The 27,174-nt window shown below is 33.4% G+C and overlaps 1 protein-coding gene across 1 annotated transcript; it reads right to left on the bottom strand.

Annotated features, from left to right (window-relative positions):
* Positions 1 to 412: 412 nt before the first annotated feature.
* LOC111706888 (integrator complex subunit 1) lies at positions 413 to 26,693 on the bottom strand. The gene is made up of 48 exons (XM_023479834.1): positions 26,466 to 26,693; positions 25,536 to 25,591; positions 23,587 to 23,681; positions 23,227 to 23,304; positions 23,099 to 23,152; positions 22,776 to 22,833; positions 22,314 to 22,388; positions 21,593 to 21,664; positions 21,295 to 21,349; positions 20,866 to 20,925; positions 20,307 to 20,427; positions 19,349 to 19,429; positions 18,939 to 19,043; positions 18,864 to 18,867; positions 18,464 to 18,669; positions 17,873 to 18,022; positions 17,488 to 17,587; positions 17,023 to 17,117; positions 15,839 to 15,959; positions 15,458 to 15,519; positions 14,794 to 14,880; positions 14,556 to 14,694; positions 14,065 to 14,181; positions 13,838 to 13,951; positions 13,391 to 13,496; positions 12,823 to 12,904; positions 12,305 to 12,440; positions 12,079 to 12,136; positions 9,787 to 9,848; positions 9,393 to 9,483; positions 9,072 to 9,206; positions 8,611 to 8,731; positions 8,034 to 8,176; positions 7,598 to 7,672; positions 7,119 to 7,170; positions 6,490 to 6,499; positions 6,173 to 6,368; positions 5,630 to 5,721; positions 5,209 to 5,313; positions 4,838 to 4,944; positions 4,507 to 4,639; positions 3,877 to 4,025; positions 3,625 to 3,662; positions 2,726 to 2,931; positions 2,026 to 2,148; positions 1,343 to 1,414; positions 845 to 924; positions 413 to 620 (listed from the first exon to the last, which is right to left on the bottom strand). The coding sequence occupies exons 1-48, from the start codon at positions 26,521 to 26,523 to the stop codon at positions 428 to 430; spliced, it is 4,728 nt and encodes a 1,575-aa protein (XP_023335602.1). The 5' UTR covers positions 26,524 to 26,693; the 3' UTR covers positions 413 to 427.
* Positions 26,694 to 27,174: the final 481 nt, after the last annotated feature.

Raw genomic sequence — 27,174 nt, 5'->3', positions numbered from 1 at the left:
AAAAAAAATTTTAGATTGATTTTTATCCACGTGTGCATGACAGGCTATCAGAGAATTGACTTACAGAAAATCAAATAATTTTCAAGAAAATTTTTGTATAAAATGATGTTCCAGGGCCCAAAAGGTTATATAGCACAAATATGAGAAGTACACCTGCAGTATGGAAACAGTACAACAAAATGGCAGTTTTACACTATTTTCTAGTAAATTCCTCTCTACTATATATTCTATTCTCTTTGGACTAAAGTTATAATTCTAGCAGAAAACCCTATCTTATAACAAAAAATCGATAAAAAGCGTTAGAAAAGATTCTTCACTTTGTTGGAAATGATAGTTGGTTGTTGAGACTGAGTTTCAACCTGTTGAAAGGTATTGTTATGGAAAATAAGGATATTGTGATTTTAGTTAAATTTTTTTTTTATAATTACTATTTGAATATTAGTACCTGGAGAAGCAAATAATTCGCCATTCTTCTAGTCCTCTCATCTACATTCTTCTTGTCCTTTTCTCCTCTCTTATCCGTGTCCATTTCTCCCATCTTGTCCTTGTCCTGGTCTGTTGCCAGATGAATAATATGATTGATAAATCCTATTTCTCTCTGTCCCTGTTTACCCAGACACCTGGAAAACAAAACTATGATGAAGTTGTTTTTCTAGCTGAAAATTGAGTATTTTCAATTGTGGTTTCTCTAGAAAAGTATCTTGCGGACTTATGCAATAGATACAAGGAAGGTTATTGTCAAATTTATCTAATTTCAAGCTAGAAGCAACAATATCTTACTCATTGATACTCATTTAGAAATTAGATTCACAGTCCCTTTAGGTTTGTACAGTGAATACCTTACCTGAGAATCAAAGGAATTCTCTTCTTTATTTTGTCTTCACCTCCCTCCACCCCCTCAACTACAATGTACTCACCAACCACCTGAAAAATAGTATCATTATTATTACTGTTATCATTCAGAATTTTTCTTCACTCTACTATTTAAAAACATCACCTATGTTAAAGATATTATTATAATGTTATCTTAAAAAAGTCGAAATTTTATTATTCAACAAGGACCAAACTAAAAAAGTATTTTTTATTACTTATTTCTGCAATATCAAATAAATCCGTATGATTCGCAACTATACCTGAAGTGCAGGAGTATCAATTCCAATAGGTTCTGAGGAGTCTAAAATACCTGAAGGGCAGGAGTATCAAGATCCAATAGGTTCGGGGGAGTCTTTTAATATACCTGAAGTGCTGGAGTATCAAGATCCAATGGGTTCGGAGGAGTCTTTCAATATACCTGAAATGCTGGAGTATCAAGATCCAATGGGTTCGGAGGAGTCTAATATACCTGAAGTGCTGGAGTATCAAGATCCAATGGGTTCGGAGGAGTTTGATGTTTGGAGGGATTCTGATCTCTTCCCTTTACGACAAACAGATATAGATCGACTTTAAAGCTTCAAACTTTTCAAGATTTACAATTTTTACCCTTAAAACTTTTTGTTAAGAAAAATTACTGAAGATTTATAGCTTTAGTATAAAAAAATAAAATACTGACAAACTTTTAGTTCTACTCACGCTATCTAAACGAACAAACATTTGTATAGGCACACGAACAGAATTTTAAATTTATAAAAAATTTGTAAAATATCCTTATCATTCTTCTCCATGATTTTTAGCCATATTTTCGGTGATATTACAAATAAAATGAAAGAATGTCTTTTAACAGTGTTCAATGGTCAATGGTTATACTTGGCATTGCAAATAATGATCTGGGAATACAAGTTTAAGATTCAGAAGGATTTAAACTGGTGCAGGGTAGGTAGTTTAGCAACCACGGTTCCAGTGTTCAAATTTATTGAATTTGAGCTGCGTCTCAAATCCCCAAAAACCGGTTTCAATTAAGCGCCGGCTTAAATCTTGAAAAATTTAATACAATTTTAAGTGGAACCAACCATATTTGAGCCGCGGCTTAAATTTAAACCGCGGCTCAAATTCTTTAAATTCGGCCTCAGTTGAAGTATATCTGCCTGCCTGCCAGAGCCTAGGAATATGAATACAAGCAGTGAGGAAATCAAGAACAGCTGATTGATCTAGATCAGGTCTGTACTGCTGAAGAACCATATCTACTGTACTCCGTAGCACAGACCAGCTTGCCTAGACATTACACAAATATAAAGAATGTCAAAGCAAACCATGTCAGTGAAGACATGACATTAAGTCTTTCTTAAAAACAATCCCGGGATAGAATATTCTTCGTTGTCCTTTAATGCCAATGAAAAATGATAACATGCGTTAAATATAATGTGGTACCTGTGGTACCTGTTGTAACTTGATAGACAAATATAAAGAAATCATCAGTTTTGGGTAAACAATTAAATGTTTTGAAAAAAAATGTAAAAGCTAAACTTTATTCCAAATTGAACATTAAACAAAGGTTATTTAACATTTTTAGTCTGTTTATTATCAGACATATGTTTAGATGTAGTATTAGTTTAGTGGAAACAATAATAAAGTTGAATAAATGTCGTCTTTGTTTAGTCTTTTGAGTAAAAGTTTCCAGAAGGATTATTACAACATGTAACTCGTGGTCCTTAATCCCTGAAAATGAGATATAACAAATACAAATTAAAAATCCTTCATTTTTTAATAAAAACAAAATAACACAGTATGACTATTGGCGGTTGGTACTGGGACTCAAGAGAAATATTTCTTGTTGTAATCGTAATATCACCTGATGTGTTAACAAGCTCAGAAGGTACGGACGACTTGATTTGGTTCTCTTCCCCTCCCTCCTCCCCTCCCCCTCCTTCGCAAACACCAGCTGGGTTTGGAGTGTTGGAAGAGAGGATAAAACTGTTGGATCCAGAAGATCCAACCAATCCTGGAGTATTCCAGGGACCTGTCCTTCTCCCCTTGCTTCATCCTCCAGTAGTAAACCTAGGGGAATCCAACATGAGAGTTCAAGTAGGAGAGAAAGATAGAGGTTGTGTACATTTCACTGTAAAGTATTAGGAATCAGTAAAGATCGGAATTCTATCGAAAACGTTTGAACAAGTTTGTGAATTCCAAGGATAATTCTTGATCTGTCATAAAACAGTCGTCACTATTTATATCAATACAATAAAGCCGACTTTTAATTTCTACTAAGCAGCTTTCAAACAGCATGGATAGTGGATACACATAAAGGTGGAAACAATGAGAAAAGTTGTCTTCATTGTACTGAATAAACGCCGACCAGCTGTATGTTGTACAGCAAAATGTAAACAATCACTGTCTTCAATCATTAGATTGACATACATATTTGTTCTGGACGGGGATAAGAATGCAACTGCCAAAGAAATTGTATTTTAAGGATTGCTAACATCTATTATCAACTTCAGATTTAGAGAGATATCTTTCAGTGGTAAAATGAAGATTTAGAAAAGGGACTCCGATTCAATAAAAAACAAAACACAGAACATTTTTCGCCCTTGTTTATAATATATGAGATTAGTGTTAATCGTTGTTGTCGCACTTTGATCAAAAAGTCGAAATATCTGAAACAGTCCCTTTATTAAAATAAAAAAGTCACTTCGACAGAACTCGACAATTTAGTCTCCAGCCTAAGCTTTTAAATCGCCTTTCTTTTACCTGAAAGCGATTTGACCAAATCTCCTGTATTCTCCTTTCTAATCAATATTACTCTTCAGTCATATTTATATAGAATTTTTAACTCCCCAAGTCGATTAAAAAGAGGTGTGTGAATGCAATGGAGAAATGTAAAACAAAAACTGGACAAATCACGGGGCACTCCTAAATTTTATACTGAACAGTAATTATCCTTTTGGGGAAAATTTGTTTAAGAAGGGACAGGGGGGGAAACCAGTTGGGTAATATCTATTCCTGAGGGCATCCAAGGCAAGCTTTTTAATTTCAGCCTCTAGGTTTCCAGACTTGAGGGAGAGCGAGGTCGAGACGGGAAGGGTAGAGGCTGGAGTTTGGTTCAACTGCTTGATGTATCCAGACAATAAACTGATCAGTGGAGTCTTCAACTAAAACAAGGAGTTTGTTATTGATGGTACAGGTTTACACAACAAAGTATGAGAGTCTAATGACGACCTGAACTCTATAAATGTGAAGATCAGAATTTAGTTTCTTGCGTTGAAAACAATTATTTAGACATAAACTAACTACTTATTCAATACAATGTACAAAATTACAGCTCCAGAGAACCGTGAAAGTAAGAAAAACAATATATATTCCGTACAGTCGACTCTATAGCCACATTCTTGTAGATTTCTAAAAAACCGAATTCCCAAATGGCTATTTCCAAAGGGACTTTTAACTCCCCAGACATTCAAAATCCCAAAAGTTAGTTTCCAAAATGCACTTTTTTCCAAGTGGCCTAAATGTGCAAGCTGCAGAACTCGGACTTTGTTCAGACTTACAAATCGTTTATCTGAGTAAAATTCTCTGTATCTTAGTGGTTAAATGGCACCTTCCTTAAGTACGAACAAGATGAGATAATTATACCTTCAGAGCCTGCAATTTATCCAAAATGGTTTGAAAAGACGACAGGAGAGAACGTGCTGCGCTAGAATCTGGTTTGCGGCAATGTGCCTGGTTCAGCAGCCGGAACAAAGGGCAGGAGACAGAGCCCTTCTTGCTGAACAAACAACATTCAATAATTACAGTCCGCAAAATTATATGAAGTTTAAATAATTATCAATTTATAATATTTTCATTTCATCTTTTACAAAAGTCTTCCAAAGTGCCTTTCTGCCGTTTGTTTCCGCGTTTAAAGCTCCCCCCCCCCCCCTATATTATAGAAATTATTTCATTGTAATACTAAGGTAATATTTACCTAAGTGAAGTGACGAAACTAGATTTTAAATCCGAACTGAGAATTGACTCAAGTCCTGTCAGTGTGGCAGAAACATAAGGAGTTATCTCACTACCACAGGATATCTCCTGAAAGAAGGGAAATTAAGATCAAAACAAAATTACTTTAAGTTAAAAAATTGCGCCTATCATTCTATTGAGAAAGAAAAAGTTAAACACAGATTTCTGATTTAATGTAAAGACCGAAAAGAAAATCTTCCGAAATAAAAGCTTTTTAGCAAAATAAAAAGATAAAATTAAGTGAAAGAAAGATAAATATAATGCGTTTAGCACACATTAGAAAAAATGCTAAGATTTATTTTATAAAATACCTCTAAATTAATAGCTTCCTACCTGGGATAGATACTTCTGTAAAGTTCTGAATGTATCTTGTTTCTCTGATGAAGAGAGCCGACCCGAGGTTCCACAATCCATTAAATGCAGAAGAGTTGTATACACCTAACAAGTAATATCTAGCTAGTCATTCAAAAAAGTGAATAATGAATCAAAAAAGAAGGAAATGTGGTACTCTGAGAAGAAAAACAGGGAACAGTTCCCTTTCTACACCAACTTAGAAATAATTAAGGTATACTCGTTTTCTATCCGAAAAATTAATAATATCCAATTTCCAATTAAAGTTTTTTTTATAAAAGTGACTTCCGGAAGTAAAATGATACCTTCATCATTGTTGCACGGATAAAGGTTTAAAGGATACCATCGTTGAATGGACATGCCACTCTATAAATTAATTCAACAGCCCCTTTAAGGTCCTTACCTGACTTGGAGGAATAGATGTTGTAGATCTAGGAGGGATAGTTAGGGTTGGCAGTGGGGCAGGCATTGGACCACGGCTTAATCCAGAGTTTCCTGGTTATTTGGTCATGTTTTCATATTACAATTGTTCAGGGATTCCATAAAGAAAGTGTTAATATCGCAATGGCTGTTTTAGTATTGGTTTCAATCCTATCAGATAAAAGAAAAGATCGCGGAAGATTCCCTATGTGGGATCCCCAGACCGCCTTCGGAAGTAATGGTCTCAGTCAAGACTGATTCCAAAACCCTGTGTAGTTGAAGGGATACATCTTAATCTCAATTCGGAAAAGGACAACGAAAAATAATGGAAGCAAATATGATATTATGCAGTTTTGTCAATAATGGGTCAAGCTGAAAAGCCTATCCGTCAATATTTAAGCTAATCATATGTTGATTTGCTTGGGTTTTAAAATCTGAACTCCCGTAAACATTGATATTTGGAGCGCAACAAATGCTTCCAATCTTAACAGAAATAATCATAAACTTGGAAGAAAACATTCCATTCCTAAATCTAAGGAGAGACCCAGAGCCTTAGCAAATACTAGTCCCCCACTGGCCCCACGCTTATGCTGAACAGCTACAAGTTGACCCATATAGTTCTTGTCTAGCACGGACTCGGCTACTGAGTCCAGGTCTGCCTGGACTGCCTGGTCCAAGGTCTGGAGTAGCTTAGACATGGATTCAACAGGAATACCAAAAGACTAGGAGCAGAAAAATAAATATCCACAACTAACATCGCAACATAAAAAAACAGTACAAGCCAAGGTTATAATGCAAGGAAAGTTAATTGCAGTTACGTAAGCTCTGCGTACATATTGAAACCAGTCCCTCCCTGGGCGGAATTAGTAAACACGAATAGATGCATCAGTGTTCGTTTAGTATTCGAGAAGGATAAAGGCATTGAATTTTGAAAATTTTAATAATTCCCATAATAGTTTCCGATGATCAGAATATTTCATTGATTTTTTATGTGAAAGATGAATCCTATGTCAGGCTGTGACTTCCGTCTTTTCCGTTGGACGGGTATGAAACAGTTAAATTTTAAAAATTATTTTGAGAGCCCTCAATCAAAGACTACTGAGCTTTAATCTCCAACCCTTCTCTTTGCTCGTCACTCCCTTATAAAGGAACACTGAGAAATCAAAATGGTCGTTTTTGACAAGAACAAAATTAATTTAATCAATGTCTCGATCAAANATATATATATATATTGTATTTAGTTAATCCCTTCAGTAAGCACTAATCCATATATATATATTGTATTTAGTTAATCCCTTCAGTGAGCACTAATCCATATATATATATTGTATTAAGTTAGATAAAAGATAAGATAAAGTTATTTGCTGAAATACTTTAATTTGCAAGTTTTAAAAAAAAAATTTACAAAAATTAAAAATAAAATACTGATATATGATTTATGTATTCTGAGAAAAAGATTAAGAAAAAACTACCTATTGAACACGTGGAGAAGTGCTTGAAATGTTGACTGTTCCACATCACGACCTGTAAAAAAAACTTAAAAATATTGAAACATTTCACATTTTTTGTACCCTTAAAAATTGATACGTTTTCCTGAAAAACTGAGATTCAGCGATTAACTTACATGCAACCACTAAAGTAAATTTAGAAGCAGGGTGAGAGTAAATTTTATATAATCATGTCAATGCCCATATTCATGATACTTCTTTAATTCGTAAAATAAAAAAATCAATTTGTATCGCTGCGCACAAAAATGTTTTTATTGGAGCAAACGATTTAAAGAAAATATCTTAATATGTGAATTTGTAATTTTGTCTGTTTGTATGAATGTCTGACTTGACCGATTTGCCTCAAATTTGACCGTTAAACATAGTAGAACCAGGGAAATGTTCTTAGTTTGGTTTAAATATTCTGAGTTGTTTGAGTATACCGTTTATTCAAGCTGCATTACCTATTGTAGTATGAGAAGATCCAGGTAATAGAGCGGGTAGAACACTTGATCGTTCTACTATCACACTCGCCATATCTAACAAATTTACAATCAAAATTTACTTAATTTCAAGCCGTAATCAAATTAAAGAATTTTTACACCGAATTCACATTGGCAAAATATAAAATCTTTTTAAGAGTTCTAATGAGAAAGATATCGTATATTTTCTATCGCAAGCTTTGATACAGAATTTCCAGAGAGAAAAACAACGGTTTCTCCAATATTTCTTCTCGGACAGTGGTTTAATGTGTTTAAGCTATGACTACATCAAAACCTCATCATGACTAATCTGAGATTTAAATAAGACCAAAATATTTACAGATTAAAACATGTTTTGATATTTCTTAAGCTAATGCCAGTCAAATTGAAAGGATCCAAATGCTTAAGAAATCAATACCTAGAGCAAGATCTGCGAGGTCAGGTAGACTGTTGACCGGACAAGTTTGGGAGAGGAACCTGATGTATAAACTGACCGTCAGCGGGTCACTCTCAACCTCACAGGCTTCACGAAGCGCTGATGCTATCGACGGATACGCCAACCTAGAGATTATCTCGTTAGACTGTAGACGTCATTTCAATTAATCCTCCAATTATCACAAAAATATCCTGTAAATCTTTATCTGATTAAGGATTACAGAAACACTCTTGTTATTCTGGCTAAACATTGATTATTTTCAATATAAGTGACTTCTGTAGCAAAGACAGTACAGGAAAACATCCGTATTTAACACTCTCTCTAAATGAATGATGCAAAATTGGAAGGAAGGAAAAAAAAGATGCATAATCATTTACATTTAAAGATGCCCTTAACACAAATTTACGTTGACTCTTTGGTTCTGTGTGTGTGAGAGGGGGGGGGGAGTTAGTTCTAAAACATGAGGGGAGAGACAGGGTCTGAAAATAAGTGATAAATTTGATGATGGGGATGATCTTCAAAATTATTTGATTTGGTGCGGTGAGGGTATATCTGGTACCTGAAGCAGGGTAGGGCTGGTATATGCTGAAGGAGCCAGGCAGAGCTCTCCTCTTCGGGTTCAACATTATCCACCTCCATATCATCCTCAGTAATTACAGGGGTCACTAGCAGGCGTAATCCTACCCAACATATTCATTAATATCAATATTAGTAATTACAGGGGTCACTAGCAGGCGTATATTCATTAATATCAATATTAGTAATTACAGGGGTCACTAGCAGGCGTAATCCTACCCAACATATTCATTAATATCATCCTCAGTAATTACAGGGGTCACTAGCAGGCGTAATCCTACCAAACATATTCATTAATATCAATATTATCTATCCTTGTAGTCTGGATTGAGACTGAAGACTAGATAGTCTCCTGAGAAAGTAGTCTAACGGTTACCTTGAAGAGCTTGTAGTCTGGATTGAGACTGAAGATTAAGGCTCATGAGAAGTTAGTCTAATGGTTACCTTGAAGAGCTTGTAGTCTGGATTGAGACTGAAGACTAGATAGTCTCCTGAGAAAGTAGTCTAAAGTCTCAAGACAGCTGGTAGGATCTGTATCTGGGTTCTGTAGAACAGTCTGAAGGTGACGTAGCAACTCTTCTACACAGACGCACAGAAGTCATGAAAATAGGAACAAAAACCTAACTTTTAAAACAATCATTTCAAAGTTAATTTGATAAACCTCTAAAGGGAAGCAATTTGGGATCGTTAACTGAACTCTTATTTACAAAAGAATCACTTTAAACGTAGGGATAATCCTTTTAACATTAATAATCTCTGGCATTCCTGCTTTTCGTCCTGATCTTCTACCAGTCTCCTGGTCCTTCACTTCCTTACCGGACTTCCCTGTGGAGTCCTGCTCCTGGCTACTCGGATCCTGCAACCATATCCTTGTTATCAAATCTTTAAAGGGACGGTCTTTGTTATTTCATGTGTCCCTCAATTTAAAAAAGAGAGGCACATCTGATTTACAACCTTACCACCCAATTATTAAGTTAATTTTTTTATCTGATCATTAATGTGGAAGATTAAGTTGTTGAAAAGTGTTTTATTCAGACAATTTCTTATATTATTACTCCAGTAGAAATTAGCAAGTCAATTTTAAACCACATTTGAAATTATGTTTTCAAGGAGATGGACTTATTTTAAGGGTTCAGCTCACAAAACTAAACCAAATTACCTTTAAGGAATCGTTCAGAAGGAACTCACACAGACACTGAACAGGCAGAACGGAAAGACTTCCTGAATACGCGACAATCAATCAAAAACACATTCTTAATATGATTCAGTAAAAAAATAGGAAAATTTATTGTCGAATTTGATTTTCCAAATTATGAGGATTTTTATTTATAAAAGTGCTCTGGAATTAGAAGTCTTCATAAAACAGAAACAAATCTCAAGAAATAAAGAGTGTCAACCCAGACAGAAATATATTTAATGGGCGGATTTTTGGTAATGTCAATTTGGTAATGACAACTTGGTAATGACAAATTGGTAATGACAATTTGGTAATGACAATTTGGTAATGACAATTTGGTAATGACAATTTGGTAATGACAATTTGGTAATGACAATTTGGTAATGTCAATTTGGTAATGACAATTTGGTATTGACAATTTGGTAATGACAATTTGGTAATGACAATTTGGTAATGACAATTTGGTAAGGACAATTTGGTAAGGTGACAATTTGGTAACGACAGTTTGGTAATGACAATTTGGTAATGACAATTTGGTAAGCTCACAAAAGTGACAATTTGGTAATAAAAATTTAGTAAACGAAATAAAAGTGATATTATGTAAAATTGATTTATTAGTTTTTTATTCAATTGAAGATAGATGATTCTAAGAATCTTTTATTTCTGCACAAAAGAAATGCGCCAAAAATAATTGTAAAATTCGCAATATTTTCTAAAAACCACGTTTCAATCACAGTCGTGTCATATACTGCAAAAAGAGGAGACTTGCATCATGAATTTCTTATTCATATGTTATTAGTACACATTTCGAGAAATGTATAGGCGCAGAATTTCTTCTGGAAAACTGGGGGCTTAGGTCTCTCAACCATCGTTCATCCAAGATTTCTCTTAGATTGTTCCACGAATTTTCTAATCCAGCATCGATGACACAAAACCATAGCAATTCAATTTAAACTTAATTTTCCAGGATATTTTAGATTTCACAACTTTTGAATACCAGACATTAATACCTAAAATGGCCATCCTAGTTTTTCTTGGGATAAATTAATTGTAAATCAAACAATCATTCTAATCCTGGTTTACTTTGGAATATTAAATTTAAGAAATATGAAAATTCGTAATATATGAAAAATAAAATAAAAATAAGAATAAAAATTAAAACTAAAAAATAAAAGAATAAAAATGAAAGACTAAAGTTATTAATAGCAAAAACCACTTTTATGAGTAGTTGGAACAAGATCTAGAGTGGATATTGTATGGTCTGGGCCAACTCGCCTGCAAAAACATTGCATTGTATTAATAAATCCAAAATTCAAGAAACTACCGAATAAATCAACAACCACTATGTGCTCTTTGTAAAAGGGGCACTGGACCCTTTTACCTCTTCTAGGGGTGGAAAATGTTACAAGATTCAGAAGGATTTAAATACTACAACAAGAACGGACTTTATGTGTGCGTTGATTATCAAATTGTCACTTTAATAAAGTTACCAAATTGTCATTCGTTTGAAGTTACTTAATTGTCAATGTTAGGAAGTTATTAAAATGTTACTTTTTATATGTCCCTTTTATAATCAACATATAACATTTAAGAGGATGCAGTGCTTGGCCCTTAGCCCATCCTAGCCGCAACTTTTGGGTCATAAATTGACTTCACCTAACCTAACCCTAAATAATCTCAGAAACAGCACATTATTAAACATTAAACTGAATTAAATTTAACTTTTATTAAGAAATTGTCAATTTCTTGTTGTTACCAAAATGTTATTACCAAATTGTCACTTTTTTGTAGTTACCATATTGTCATTACCAAATTGTCACTTTTTTGTAGTTACCAAATTGTTATTACCAAATGGTCACTTTTTTGTAGCTACCAAATTGTCACTTTTTTGTTGTTACCAATTTGTCCTTACCAAATTGTCATTTTTGTGAGCTTACCAAATTGTCATTACCAAATTGTCGTTGCCAAATTTTCACCTTACCAAATTGTCATTACCAAAATGTCATTACAAATTGTCATTACCAAATTGACATTACCAAAAATCCGCCCATCATATATTTTCAAAAAATGTGGAACAATCTTCTATTTTTTTACTCCGTAAGGTTTTTTACTCTTGATGCTTAAATTGCGAGAAAAAATTAATTAACAGGATGAAAAAAATAATCAAGTTTGAATATTTAAAGTCCTTGTTTGTTCAAAAATAAGTGGCCCAGTGTAATCTTGGTAAGAATAAAATAATTTTGGCGGAGTTTTTTTTTTGATTTGACGATGTTCCTTCGTTAGATTCCACTAGGTCGGCTAACCACGGCATCGCTTGATGGGTTCCCTGTCTCTAAAATAAAATTAATTTTTTAGATTTAACAAAACAGCAAAAAAATTATAACATTGCTTAATTACTAAGTGTGAATTTTGAGAAAAAGGTGATTATACAGACAAAGCGGACAAGCATGTCCTAGATGTTCTGGGATGAGTATGGGGGGGGTCATTACCACTCTAATACCTGAAGAATATCGAGTAGGAAGTCCGGTTGTCTACTTCTACAGAGGAGATGACCCAGCTTGTAATGACTATTCATCTGCTTCAGCTGTTCAAGGACTCCAGCAGGAGGACGTCGTAGGGGTCCAAGAGGATCCATCCTAACCAAAAAAATAAGCCTCTAATTACCGAGGTCCCTAATCCTTAAATCTTTGCAACCTGAAGTTATGGCCATTTTATTACTATTAGTCATACAATGAATTCTGCAAAATCAAAGTTGCAAAGATAAATTGAATTTTATGGCGAGAATCAGTTCCTTTCAATGATATTTTTTAAACATCTTCCTTTATATGAAATAGACTTCGGACTCAATTAGACATCCATTTTTTTGTTTTATTTTCGTTTGCGGCTTCTCATTAAATAGTGACTCGCCCATTAATGGAGAAATCATTCAAATGCAACACTTTTCGAGTCAGGAAAAAGACGATATCTTTCACATTTTCGATTAGATCTCCCCTTCCCTCTCTACTCCAGTCCTCCTACCTTGTAATTGTTGATAGTAGAAGACTGCTCTGCTCCGTAATAACCTGTTTACTTGACGCTGCGGCTAGCCGAGATTCAAACTCTATATTACAGTACACTCATTTATCTAGCTCGGCGCAGTGTTTAAATAGAAAAGTGAAGGGATATATATAAATATTGGACAGAACAACTTATTATGAATTATGAGTTAAAGATCTTAACCTTTAAAATTAAAAACATATACTACATATCTTAAAAAATGTATTGCTGTATCCGCTGATTTGATGAATATAAGTATGATTGAATGAATAAAAAAATAAGCGACTTAACAAGTAAATACATGAATCATAAATAAACAAATGAATGAAAGGATGAATAAATGAATGAATTAAGTAATGCTTGATTGAATGAAAGGATCAAAAATTAAATGAATAAATTAATGTATGAATGAATAAATGAATGAATGAATAAATGAATGAATGAATGAATGAATAAATGAAAAGGATGAATAAATGAATGAATGATTAAATAAAAGGATTAATGAATGAATGAATGAAAAAGGACGATATATGAATGAATGAATGTATCCCTAAAATCTGTTGGTTCTCAAGCTGTGCTAGCTGGAGTTCCTGGTTCCTCACTTCATCAACACGTTCAGGAGCTCCCAGGACCAGGGTAGGAGGAGGGAACACAAACTAGAGAGTAGGGTATTATTTTCAGGAGCATCACAGTTAAAAACTAGGAGGGCACTAAGTTTATTAATGTATCAGGTACAGACTCTAGTACCTTCAGGGGCAAGAAGGTGAGAAAAGGGGCCGTCTGCCCCTTTCCCACTATTAGGGGTGATGATCATTGTTGTATGAGAAGTGGGGGAACAAACATAAATGTTAAGTGGAAAGTATGGTAAAAAAAATAAAAATAAAAACTAGGGAGCTGAGTTAGTCAGTATTTAGGGAGTAAGCGGAGAGCAAACAGGATATGTTTTATGCCACCATAGAAGGAAAAATTAAAGCACAAATATTTAAAGAAATCGTACCTGGGAAGTGATGCACATCTCCATAAGTGCGCGCAATGTAGGATAACTGTCCCATCCGAGCGCCCCAAACTGAACAGTATTGTGCGCAGACATTATCAACAGCAATTGCCAGGCCTAATGTGCACGATGTTGTTAAAAGAAAATAAATTCAATTTCAAAATATCATTTTTTTTACAATGTCTTGAAATATTCCGATATTTTTTATCGTTTCTTTTAGCAAAGCTTTCCTTCCAATAAGATGCTGTTATGGCCATGCTGGGAGCTTGGTATTCGGCAGGTAGAGATATAGTTTCAGGATACGTATACGCGGTCAACTCCCATACACACTCCATAAACTGTTTAGCCTAGAAAGATAGAGTGTTACATTACGTTACCGGTACATAGATAGATAGAGATAGATAGATAGATAGATAGATAGATAGATAGATAGATAGATAGATAGATAGATAGATAGATAGTTGGTTAAATGGATAGTACTGGGTAAAGATATAGTTTCAGGATAAGTATATGCACACTCCATAAACTGATTAGCCAAGATAGATATATATATATAGATGCTCCTCTTTTTATCTAAGTTTCAGCAATAGTTAGTTAGATAAATAGATAGATACCTTCTCACAGTGTAGAACAGGAAATTCTTTAGAGACTAGAGCATGTAGTCCTGCTGCTCTTTTTATCTAAGTTTCAGCAATAGTTAGTTAGATAAATAGATAGATACCTTCTCACAGTGTAGAATAGGAAATTCTTTAGAGACTAGAGCATGTAGTCCTGCTGCTCTTTTTATCATAGTTTCAGCAATAGTTAAACAATCCTGTCCATTCAGGGGGAGGTTCTTGTGCAGACCAATCAGGAATATTCTAAAAGTAAGGGATTGTTCAACAAATCAGAACATCTTAAAATAAAGAGATTGTTCACTAATCAGAAATAATCTAAAATACAAGAATAACATTATGTACCTCAGTATTGTATCTTCATGAACTGGAATCTCACAAGTAATCTTGAAGAACATCCCTCGATCAGCTTCAGTTGGCCAGTTATCCAACCTTCGTGGAGGATTGATAAATCAATTGGTTAATTACCAATGTCGTTGTTGTTGTCGTTGTCATTGTTGTCATTGTCATTTGTCATTGTTGTTGTCATTGTCATTGTTGTTTTCATTGTCATTGTCATTGTTGTTTTCATTGTCATTGTCATTATTTTTGTAATTGTTGTTGTCATTGTCATCTTATTGTCTTTTTTCACTGACTTTCATTGTCTTTGTATCTTTGCATACCAATGTCTTTTTGTATCTTTAAGTCAATGTCTTTGTATCTCTGTATGTCAATTCCTTTGTGAAACTGTAGGAAAGTCTATCTGGCTTTGTGTCTCTGTATTTCACTGCCTTTGTCTATGTGAATATTTTTGTATCTCTGTCAAAACAAATCAAATCATAAGTTGCAGGGATGGCCTATTACTCCAGTAGTGTAGTGTATCTCTTCATCACTTTGTTTTTGAATTGTGCTGAACTGGTTACCAATAGTACATTTCAATGTCTTTTGGACTGTTAATGTCTCTGTATCTAACCTTCTTTTTCAGTGTAAATATCTCTGTATCACTTTGTTTTTGAATTGTACTGGTTACCTGTAGTACTCTTCATGATTCTGTGCCATGAACAAGAGCTTGTACAGTAGGTTTGTGTACACCTGAACAATATAGTGTACATTTTAATATCATAATTCAGCAATCAGCACCTTTTTAAATATAATTTGTACAACAGTGATAAACAGAAAACTCTGAAATAGAAAAACGACTTTGTAGCAATACTTGAGCGTATTTGTTTAATAAGATACTAATTAAACCATTAAGCAATGGGTCTGTTAGCACTTCACAATTGGTGTTTCCCATGCTCATTAGACTATTTAAAGTCATAACTGAAGTCTAAAAGTCGTCTTCCTATTTCAGAGTTTTCTGGTTATCATTGTATAAAATAAAATAAATCTTAAAAATGTCTTTAAGGTGTACCTGTGGGTCAGGTTTGTACTGTTTTGGGACAACCTCGTACATCCACCAGCAGACATTCTTCTGTATTGTACTCATGTTTACAAGGTACTGCTTGTACGCAGATATATCTTTCTTATCTCCCCTGGAATACAGTACAGTATAGTTCAGCAAATATAGTACCAATACAAGTACAGTACAAGTACAGTACAAGTACAGTACAAGTACAGTACAAGTACAGTACAAGTACAGTACAAGTACAGTACAAGTACAGTCAGTACAAGTACAGTACAAGTACAGTACAAGTACAGTACAAGTACAGTACAAGTACAGTACAAGTACAGTACAAGTACAGTACAAGTACAGTACAAGTACAGTACAAGTACAAGAACAGTACAAGTACAAGTAAAGTACAATTACAGTACAAGTACAGTACAAGTGAAACACAGACTCGGGCTCAGATAGAACCCAAGTCAGGATTGGCTCTGATTCGACTAATTAAAGATTGCTTAGAAAGCTTTCTGTCTGTAGCAGACAGATTGCTGGCAGATCAGCTGTACCAAGCTAATGAGATGTAAATTTAAAAAAAATCATGAAATTTAGAGACAATGCCTCTTAAGAAGTGCTACTGAAACGAGCCAGCAAACTTAACTTGATACTGGATCGGTGAATGGTCTTAGCAGGAGCACTTTAAATACCGGGAACCTCTATACTTCACCTAAAGTGTTGTCAGATACCCACTAACCAATGGTGTTAATTGGTTAGTCAACTTACTGGCTGGAATGTAATCTTCTTTATTTTCCTGGCATTGGTCTAACTGTTGGGGGTTTAAAGGTCCAGTTAGAGCAAGTGCTTCCTGCACCTGACGGCGTCTGGGGGGTCCACATTGGGGCCTCTTAGAATTTCACTTCCTTATAAATCCTTCTATTTATTTCATACCTTTGATCAAATTTGACATTACAAATAATTCCCGAGATTTAAAATGTATGAATATAAAAGTTTTATCTTTTTAAAATCATATGCATTGAACCCCTCTCTGACAGCTGGACTAACCCCTATACCTGGAGTATGCATTGAACCCCTCTCTGACAGCTGGACTAACCCCTATACCTGAAGTATGCATTGAACCCCTCTCTTACAGCTGGACTAACCCCTATACCTGGAGTATGCATTGAACCCCTCTCTGACAGCTGGACTAACCCCTTTACCTGGAGTATGCATTGAACCCCTCTCTGACAGCTGGACTAACGCCTATGAAGATTGAGAGGGTGATAAGATCCACCAAACTACACAAGATACGCTCCTAAATAATCAATTAATGAATTTGTTACTATTTATCATTCTATAATTTCTATACTATCATAATATTATTATTATCAACCGATCAGTCTAAATTATAAATTCATGAATAAATTAACATATTCTCAAGTACATTTAAAATGAAAAATCAATTGTGAATAAAATAATTAATGAACTAATAAATAGGTAAACTAAGATATGAATGAATGAACTAAGATATGAATGAATGAACTAAGATATGAATGAATGAACTAAGATATGAATGAATGAACTAAGATATGAATGATTAAACCAGAATATGAAATAAATTAAGATATAAATTGATAATCTAAATATGAATGAATTAAACAATGATTTGAGCAAACAATGATTACCTTAAACTCAAACTCCTTGAAGTTCTCGAACTTGTCCTTCAATCTATCCATCATGAGGTTGAGGCAGAATACTGGCAGGTTCAGGTCATATCTCAGGCATCTTAGAAAAACAAACCCCATTTTCAATATGGTTGTGCTGCGTCTCATGTCATATGTCCCTTAAACCATATCCAATAATTTTTTAATCATGTCCTATATTCCACGGCATAAGTACAATGTTTAGAATCTTATTTACTAAACCCAATCTTCTATGAGGTTAGTACAATTGCCAGAAATTAAATGTGACCTATATTCAATGTCCTATCTTTTTTTTCACAAATCAAATACCCAATGTTTTTTTTAACTGTTTTGTGCTAATGCTCCATAAACCATTTGAGATCATTACCTAACAATCTCTCTGAGAAGGAGCCTGAGAGCTCTGAGATAGCAATCCTTCTGGAGGAGCAGTTCAAGAAATACTGCAGCTAGACTACCCGCTGCTTTCTCTGGGTCAGTCTGAAACATAACTGCCAGCATTGCCATGTTGTTGGTGTTCCTACAGAGATGCGTTCAGATTATATTCAAGATTTAACTTTTCCTGTGTAATGGGTTTTAGATAAATGATAAATTACTGGTCTTATATCCCTTTACATTACATATCAATATTTAATTGTTATTTTATAATTATTAACAGTAAAATTATGTCAGAAAACAAATCTGGGACAGAATTTAATGAATTGAAGAGATCTTTGAATTAACTACCGGTCGTTCAAATCCTAAATCACCAATTCAAATCCAAATGAATCTTTAACTTTGAATTGGTGATACAGGATTTGAACAGGCGGTATGTAGTTTAGCAACCTCTCTCCAAATCATTAAATTCCGCCCAAGGTTTCTTAATTAGAAGTCGAAAGAACTCAACTCATTGAAGTTTTCTTTAAGTAAAGGGTGACTTTAATTTAAGCTTTCTTAAAGAATTAGTTCTTGGAACACATTCCTAGCATTTGATAACTCATTGAAGATGGTTTGTTTCATCATAGTTGCCAGGTTCTCTGGGTGTACAGTACATAGATCTCGGAGACTGGTGAGGAAAAGATTAATGTTTGGTTTAGTTTTTAGTCGCATCTTACTGAGGGCGCTCATGATCTCAACGTCTAGCTGGGAGTGGGTGCAGCAGTTCAAGGCCACAGACAACAACAGGTCCTACCATACACGAATTGTAAAAATGTATCAATGAATGAAAGGATGAAAGGATGAAAGGATGAAAGGATACCCCCCCAAATAATCGTCAAATCTTGTGGAATTGTCGCATTGGGTCAGGCTCGACGCTGTGACGACGTAGTTAGTAGAATGGGGTTTTCTGACATCTGACATTGGAAAGGGTCCCACAAGTTGACCCCACTGAACAACAATGACCTCTGACTACCTTATGAATAAGGGTGCATTAGGGTGCTGGTTTCCTTGGTATATACCTGAGAAAGTTCCTTGTGATTGAATCTGTTCCTTGTCGTCTGTTCAATTGTTCTCTAACAGCTGTTAGAACCATCTTATCAATATACTCCTGCTGCTGACCATACCTGGATGGAATTGGACACATTTAGTTTCAAATCTTGACGCTAGGTGACTCATTGTTTATGATGTAAAATACACTGTAAAGCTCTATTTTAAATTTGTATGAAATTTTTTCTTAAATCCTATGATTATCTCTTTCAAGGATAATTATTTGTTATATATAAGAATTCTGCTTTTTTGTTTCATTTAAGATTCAATGTAGAGATTTGTGAAGTGGTGTCTAAAGAAACATCAGAACGAAAAAACAACCACCAACAAATTCCTGAAATCATTTTGAAAACTGTCCCATTACAGGTAAAAATATTCTCACCTTTGTACGACAGATATGTTTGTCTCCTGGATGGGATCTTTGTTGATCGGAAGATCAATTATTTGTATTTCATCATCAGGTCTAATCAATAGATCAATTATTTGTATTTCATCATCAGGTCTAATCAATAGATCAATTTTTTGTATTTCATCATCAGGCCTAATCATCAATTATTTGTATTTCATCATCAGGTCTAATCAATAGATCAATTTTTTGTATTTCATCATCAGGCCTAATCAAAAGATCAATTATTTGTATTTTATCATTAGGTCTAATCAAAAGATCAATTATTTGTATTTTATCATCAGGTCTAATCAATATATCAATTATTTGTATTTCATCATCAGGCCTAATTAAAAGATCAATTATTTGTAATTTATCATCAGGTCTAATCAATAGATCAATTATTTGTATTTTATCATTAGGTCTAATCAATACATCATTTATTAGTATTTTATCATTAGGTCTAATCAATAGATCAATTATTTGTATTTTATTATAAGGCCTAATCAAAAGATCAATTAAAAGTATTTAATCATCAGGCAAAATCCACAGATCAATCATTTGTATTTCATCATCAGGTTTAATCAATAGATAAAATATATATATTTAATTATTAAGCATAATCAAATCAAATAAGGTCTTATTAACCAATCAATCGTTTGTATATCATCATTCATTATAGACGCAACAGATAGAAGTAAGATTAGTAGCGATCAAAAGCGCTTTTTTATCGCAATAAGCCTATACCCTTTCATTTTTCGCGAACACTCCCTTTAATTTGAGAAAATTAAATCTGATGAAGTTTGATTATATACAACGTATTGTTGTTAAATTGATCCTGAAGATAAATTTCCAAATAAAATCACATTAACATTGTGAATGAATCATTCAATGAATTAATTAATTACCCAACCAATCATTCAATCATTGAATCAATAATTAATACTACCCGTACCTGGTGGGAGTCCTACTCCCACTACTCCCAGTGGGTGGGGACACACCTACTCCCTCCCCACCTACCCCCAGACCTCCTCCATCCCCACCCTTCACTTGGGCAGGCAGCACAGTGTTAAAGGCTGTAAAAAAATAGTTACTAATTTAAAGAGACTGTCACCAATGTGTTCGATTAACAACTGTACCCTTTACACCTTTTTCTAATCAAGAATAAATGAGATATCCTAGTTTTTAATCTAAAATTTCTCATTTTGAATTTCTCCGTAAACAATTTATGCAGCAGACACAATAAAAGAAAATTTAGGTATTTTAGTCAGAGAAAAGTTTGACGGGTACAGTTGTGAGTAGGATCTACCACTCTCTTAGATTAGACATTGGTGGGTCATATATAGTTACGTCTGCAATCTCTCTAAGTAAGAACTCTTTACAAAGTTGCATGGAACTTTCTCAGTTTCCAAATTTTGAATTCATTCTATACAAAAGTTAAATTGTAAAATTTCGAATGTTGAATCCAAAACGAAAAATTATCTATCTATCTACAAGATGTGAGAAATGTTTACCTGTTAAAATATTGTCAACAAATGGTTTGCATTCAGGATGATCAACCCAGACTCTCTCTCCTAGGTTTAATGAATGAATGAAAAAATTAAAGAATACAACATCAATGAATGAAAAAACGTACGTAATGAAAATAATTACTTCAATGAATGAACAAATGTAAGGATGAATGAAAATTGGATAAATGAATGAATGAATGAATGAATGAATGAATGAACAAATTCACAAATTCACAAATAAACAGATGAACAGATGAACAGATGAACAGATGAACAGATAATTATATGAATAGATGAACAGATGGGATGGGTTTCACCTTGAAAAAACATTTCCTACCTCGTAAAAATATTTTTCCCGGAAGTTAGGGGCGATGGGGGGAATTCTTAAAATCATAGACCCCTGAGAATGAATGAATGGAGTAATTATCCTACCTATGGCATCATCCATATAAACGCGTACAAACACTTCAGGCCACTCACGTTCATTCTAAACAGTAAACATTTCAGGCCATCTTACCATGTACAGGGGCTCTATGCGTAATTTCAAGTGACCCTTCATGAAAAGATGACAATGCCCGATTTACAACAGTACCCTTGAAAGCTTTGTCTGATCAAGTATGAATTGAAAACTAACAAACTTTATACCATCATTCCGTAAGAGGCATTTATCTTTTAAAAGGACTAATATTTTTAAAGGGACATTAAATGGGTAGAACAGAAATAAAATTACCTGGAACGCTGCGGCTAGAATACTGGCAGCAAACACTGGTACTAACGAGTTTCCTTTGCTCTTGTAACTTTCCTAAAGAAAATAAAAGTATTTCCTTATTTCTGTCTCAGAAATATATTTTTAATACCCACTCTCTCCCCTTTCTCTGTTCGTTGAATATTAGAGTGGAATTTACTAGAAAAACGTGTAAAACGGCCATTTTTTTGTATTGTTTCCATACTGCAGGTACACTTAATATATTGTATATAACGTTTTGGGCCCTGGAACATCATTTTATAGAAAATCTAAAATTAATATTAAAAGAAAACCAAATTATGAAATAGGCTGGTTTCATAATTGACCAATGATAATTTCAAATAAACTCTATGCCTTTCACTTTACAAACGATGATTTTCCGTTATAACTATAAATCAAATGATGTTTTTTATTCACCTGATTCATTTTATAAAGTTTATTTAACAACTTTAAAAAATCGAAATTGAAATGGATAGTCTAGGGAACATACTGTATTAATGTACTCTACTGCATATAATTTGTGAACATTTACATGATTTGTAAACTTTGAACTCCCTTTCAGGCTGAAAGGAACTGACAAAATTCATACCGAGGGATTGTCTAAATTCCACTCTACTATATTTTTTATTCTCTTTGATTACAAATATAATCCTCCTTTACCCTTTAAAAGCTTTAAATTAACTCCCTTTAAACAAGAAGATCTTACCTTTACATCCCGTTTGAGAAGTGAGCAAAGCGCATCTTTAGCATAATCTGAGTTTGTAAACATTGAATTGTCAGTCTAACAAAATCTTAAATTTTAAAAGAAATCCCTTGAAAGATCAAAATATTGTCGTGTTCTCTCTTATAAAAACAAAGAGTAAAATACTGACAATCAACTTTCATTGTCTCTGATCAAATATGTAAACTTATTATATTTAAACATAAAAAAACTTTACAGATAAGATAGAGGGTGTCCCAAAAAGTGGATAGATGAGACCATAACCCCGAAATTTATCTTACTAAGCTATTTTGGAATTTTTTATCTACTCAACTATATGTTACAAAAATGAAGATCTATGTTAAGGAAAAATTCGGATAAAAAACATTATTTTTTGTGAAAGCCAACATAAAAATTATAGATTAAAAATGAACAGCAAACTCAAATCAAATGTAAATGATTTGTTTCCTTGACTAAATACATTAAACTTAACCAGAGCAGCTGATCTGGTTTAGCTCTCTCTTTCCTGCAGTACATTTACAGTAAACAAAAAAAAACTACACAACAATATAAACAAACAATCCAACAAAAAAGACAAACAGAAAAAAAGCAAAACAAGCAAAAATAATAACGAAACAAACAAACACAAAAATCGGTGTGAAACCAAACAAACAAAAACGAATAAAAACAACCAACAAAAACAAATTAACAAAATATCAAAAGTACAAACAATCGACAAATAAATCTAAAAATCCGACCAAACCAAAAATGAAAAAGTAAAATAAATTGACCTGAGGGATTTGACCGCACCACACAGTAGGGCGTCAACTCTTTCCATGTCATCCCTTAATATTATTTAATTAACTTCTTTGTTTAATTAGTTGTTTAGTTTAAGATGAATGAATGAATGAATACTAACGTGTCTATGGCCTCCTCTACTAGATTAACTAGATCAGCAGTATTTACTTCCTCCGCTATACTCTCCCAGGCATTCGTTCTTGAAATATATTGAATGATTGATTGATTGTGTTATAGTTGAGGGTTTCGTCAATTTAAAGACAGTGTTAGGAATTGATTGATTGATTTTTTGATTTTGTGCTAGTTTGAATGATTGCATGAAAGAATTTGTTTGGCTGATATATTAAGTAAGAGTGCAGTTGATTGATTGATTTATTAAGTTTGTGTTTGGTTAATTGATTGATATATAAAGTTAAAGTATTATTGATTGATAAATATATTACGTTTGTTTGATTAATTGATTGCTTGATTACATCCCTACCTGTCTCCTACCACTAGTTTTTTACTGCTTCCAGTCAAACTACTGACACTGCTAGGTTTAGCCTTCTTACTCAGTAGGTTGCTTAGAGAATTCAACTAGGTAGATAAATAGATAAGATAGATAGAGAGATATATAAATAAATAAATAGATAGATAGGTAGGTAGATAGATAAATAGGTAGATAGATAGATAGATGACAAGATAGGCTAAATATTTTATATTTTTATCCAACTACAAATCATTAGATATTACAAATAAGCAATCACAATTTACTATGCAGCTTGGACCCGCCTAACCAGGGTAGGTTATTTTTTGTGGTTGGCCCTAAGTTAGTTAACGATACTGAATATAATTGGTTACACATATCAAGATATGTTTTTGGATAGGTAAGGAGTTGATTGGAAGGAAGGAGATTATCAGGTGATCTGTGGCAGGGTGAGATCAGAGGGATTAATGTAGAGATAAATAAAAATACAGGGTGTTAAGGATGGTGGATACAGAAATAAGCGAATAAAGTTTCAGTTTTTTAGTTTTTTTATATAAAATTTACTCACATGATATACAACTAGGTTTTTCGCATTTAAACCTCTCATAATTCTCAAGATAAATATTGATTACTCTTTCTTTAAATATTTTTGCAGATTTAGTTTCTTTAAGGTCAATTTCAATTGCATTCCACCCCCCCGTTTTAATTAATATGATTTTGTTCTATTCTAAAGTCTTAAAGATATTTTGGAAGGAAGAGGGAAGTAAATGCATAAATGTCCAAACCATAAGTTTGGATGTATCAAGATTAAGAACTTTCAGTTTTGAAAATAATGGATTTGAATGTGCCTTGAGAGTACTATTATTAACCGCTCTGATTGCCTTTTTTGAAAAGATCTGATTTTTTGCAGTTTAGAGTTTTAACCCCTCCCCAAGTAACAATTCCATATTCAATATGAGGCCTTACAAGAGAGTTATAAACAAGTAAACGAATGTTTAATGGTAAGATTTTCTTAATTTGAGACTAAGCTAAGATTGAGCTAGCAATTTTATTCCAGATATGTTCAATTTGAAAATCCCAATTTAAAAATTCGTCAAGTTGAAGTACAACAAATTTGAAATATTTGTTCACACAGTCATTACCAATCCCTTTCAAGTATCTCATTTCCTATTAATATATTACAACTAATGGGATCAAAGTGCATATTTTTATTTCTAAATAATATATCCTTTGTTTTGGAGACATTCAGTGTCAAAAGATTTGCTTGAAACCATTTTGCTGCTTTGTTAGTTCAGCGTTTGCATCAAGTATTAGGCTTGCAATGTCAGGAGATGACTTTAAAAAACTAGTATCATCTGCAAAGAGGGTGGTAAAAAAATTTGTTGCTAGGGGCAAGTCGTATATAAAGAAGAAACAGCAGGGGCCCTAGAACACTTCCTTGAGGAACACGACGTTATAAATTTTTCTGTTAAATAAAGGAATATTCCAAATGTAAATTCTGGTTTATATTAATTAAGGTTTTCATAGATTTTATTCATAAAATGCAAAAGTGGTCGATTTGTGTTATGTTTAGGTCTAAATCCATATTGGTGCTCGTAAAAGATATTGAACTTATTAAGATATCTGAAAATTTGTATTGTAGCAATTTTTTCAAGTAGCTTACTCAAAGCTGGAAGAATACTTATAGAATAATACAATACAGGTAGATAAATAGATAGATATGTATAAGCTAAATGTGTAGATAGATGAAATCAAGAATAATATATAGATAGAAGGAAAGATAGATACAACTTAAGGTTTGATTAAAATTATGAGAAATAGTTAATTTACAAAAAGACGAATGAAAAAGATTTGATAACACACATGACTGAAAATAAATAAATATGAATAAATAGATTCATCAAAAAGCTCATTCATATCTTGTATAAATGAGATCAACAAATTTTAAATTAAAAATTTGATGCCTGAGTGAGATTACTGACTGAAGGAGGTTTACTTCCGCTCCCTCCAGGTTTACTTCCTGTTTCAGAAATAAAATATTATCAAAGGGAAAATAAATCAATTAATAAATCTAACCTAGAAAATGGAAAACTACAATAAAAACTTCTGTATGATAACTTGAACTCAGATTAAGCGAAGAAAAATTTTATTTTATTACGGGACTGTAGACTAACGTTCAAGTGAACTTTCATTTATTTAGTGGCATGTCAGATTCGCAACGTTATCCTTTTATCCCAAGGAGTATGGATTAGAAGGGAGATACAACTGATGCGTCCCACCCTACCATATGATTATACATGCTTTGTAGACGGTACTTCATTTGTTTAATAAATATTCAGAATAGGTTATTGTATCGCAGTAATTGTACATCAGACAAATATTTCTTATTCAAATAAAATACTGTATGCAAAGCATGCAATATCATATGATATGGCGGGCCGCGTCAGTTGTATCTCCCTTCTATTTCATACTCCTTGGTTTAACCTTTTTAGACTTGATTTGATATCGCTACTTTTCTATGAAAAAGTACTAATCTTTAATTACTTACAGATTAATGTTGCAGGAATAAGGAAGGAAATTGCTAGAATTTAACAATGAAAAACGTATAATGGTACAGTTGTTAATCGGACCACTCAATAAAAAGATGATCACATGAAATAACGCCTACACACGGGAAGCCGTAGTACATTTGAATTTCCGAGCCGGGTCAACCTTTCCGGTCCCAGTTTGTACTATATCGCCAGGACATTGGGCAAATAAAGCAGACACTCAATAGGACTAGCCGGTGAAACAATGTTGACGAGGTCAGAATTTAGGTTAAATTTACTTTCACTAAAGGGTCAGAGGAGCGTGTACAGTCCCTTTACCCCCAAAATGATAAAAGATCATCTTACCGAGGGCAATAAAATCCCCGAGCACAGCAGGGGATTTACCCTTCCCCCTACCACCCATTTTTAACTCTGAAAAAATACAAGGAAAGGTAATAACACAAAGGCAATAATTCTGAAGAAAAGATTTTAAAAATAATATTACAGAAAAATTGCAATAGAAATACAAGTTTGTTGCACATTAGTAAATATCTGAATGAATTTATTGTTAAGAAAAGAGAATGAATAATCATTTTTTATATGAAAAAATTTGAACAAAATTTCGTTATTGAACATATTGAAACAAAATTGTTATCAATGAAACAGATAATTTTAGTGAACGATCAAGTCTGTTAATGAGTTATTGTCAAATGGTATGATTAAGAAAATATTAAATGATTATTTAAGTAATACAAGGAAAGGTAATAACACAAAGGCAATAATTCTGAAGTTATGTTGATGTCTAAATCAGAAAAGATTTTAAAGGTAAGACATCACATTCACGCTCACCAATAACATTACAGAAAAATTGCAATAGAAATATAAGTTTGTTGCACATTAGTAAATATCTGAATGAATTATTTGTTAAGAAAAGAGAATGAATACTCATTTTTTTAATTCCCAATATTTTTAGACGGGGTTTAAGGGGAGGGGGGGGGGGTGAAAGGTTTGACCTTAGTTGAAAGGCACTTTGAAAAATAATAATTTACAATATATATACTGGAATAGAGGGTGG

Source organism: Eurytemora carolleeae, unplaced genomic scaffold (assembly GCF_000591075.1).
Source record: "Eurytemora carolleeae unplaced genomic scaffold, Eaff_2.0 scaffold408, whole genome shotgun sequence".
Taxonomy (NCBI): domain Eukaryota; kingdom Metazoa; phylum Arthropoda; class Copepoda; order Calanoida; family Temoridae; genus Eurytemora; species Eurytemora carolleeae.
The sequence above is the reverse complement of the archived record's forward strand: the minus strand, read 5'-3'. Positions and strand labels throughout refer to the sequence as shown.

What these genes read in the sequence shown, in the direction of transcription:
- LOC111706888 (XM_023479834.1), bottom strand. Translation starts at nt 26,523, where the DNA reads ATGGGTGGTAGGGGGAAGGGTAAATCCCCTGCTGTGCTCGGGGATTTT. An exon ending in AAACTAGTGGTAGGAGACAG is followed by an intron (nt 23,305 to 23,586) that starts GTAGGGATGTAA and finishes ATATATTTCAAG; the next exon opens with AACGAATGCCTGGGAGAGTA. An exon ending in GTAGAGGAGGCCATAGACAC is followed by an intron (nt 23,153 to 23,226) that starts GTTAGTATTCAT and finishes AATAATATTAAG; the next exon opens with GGATGACATGGAAAGAGTTG.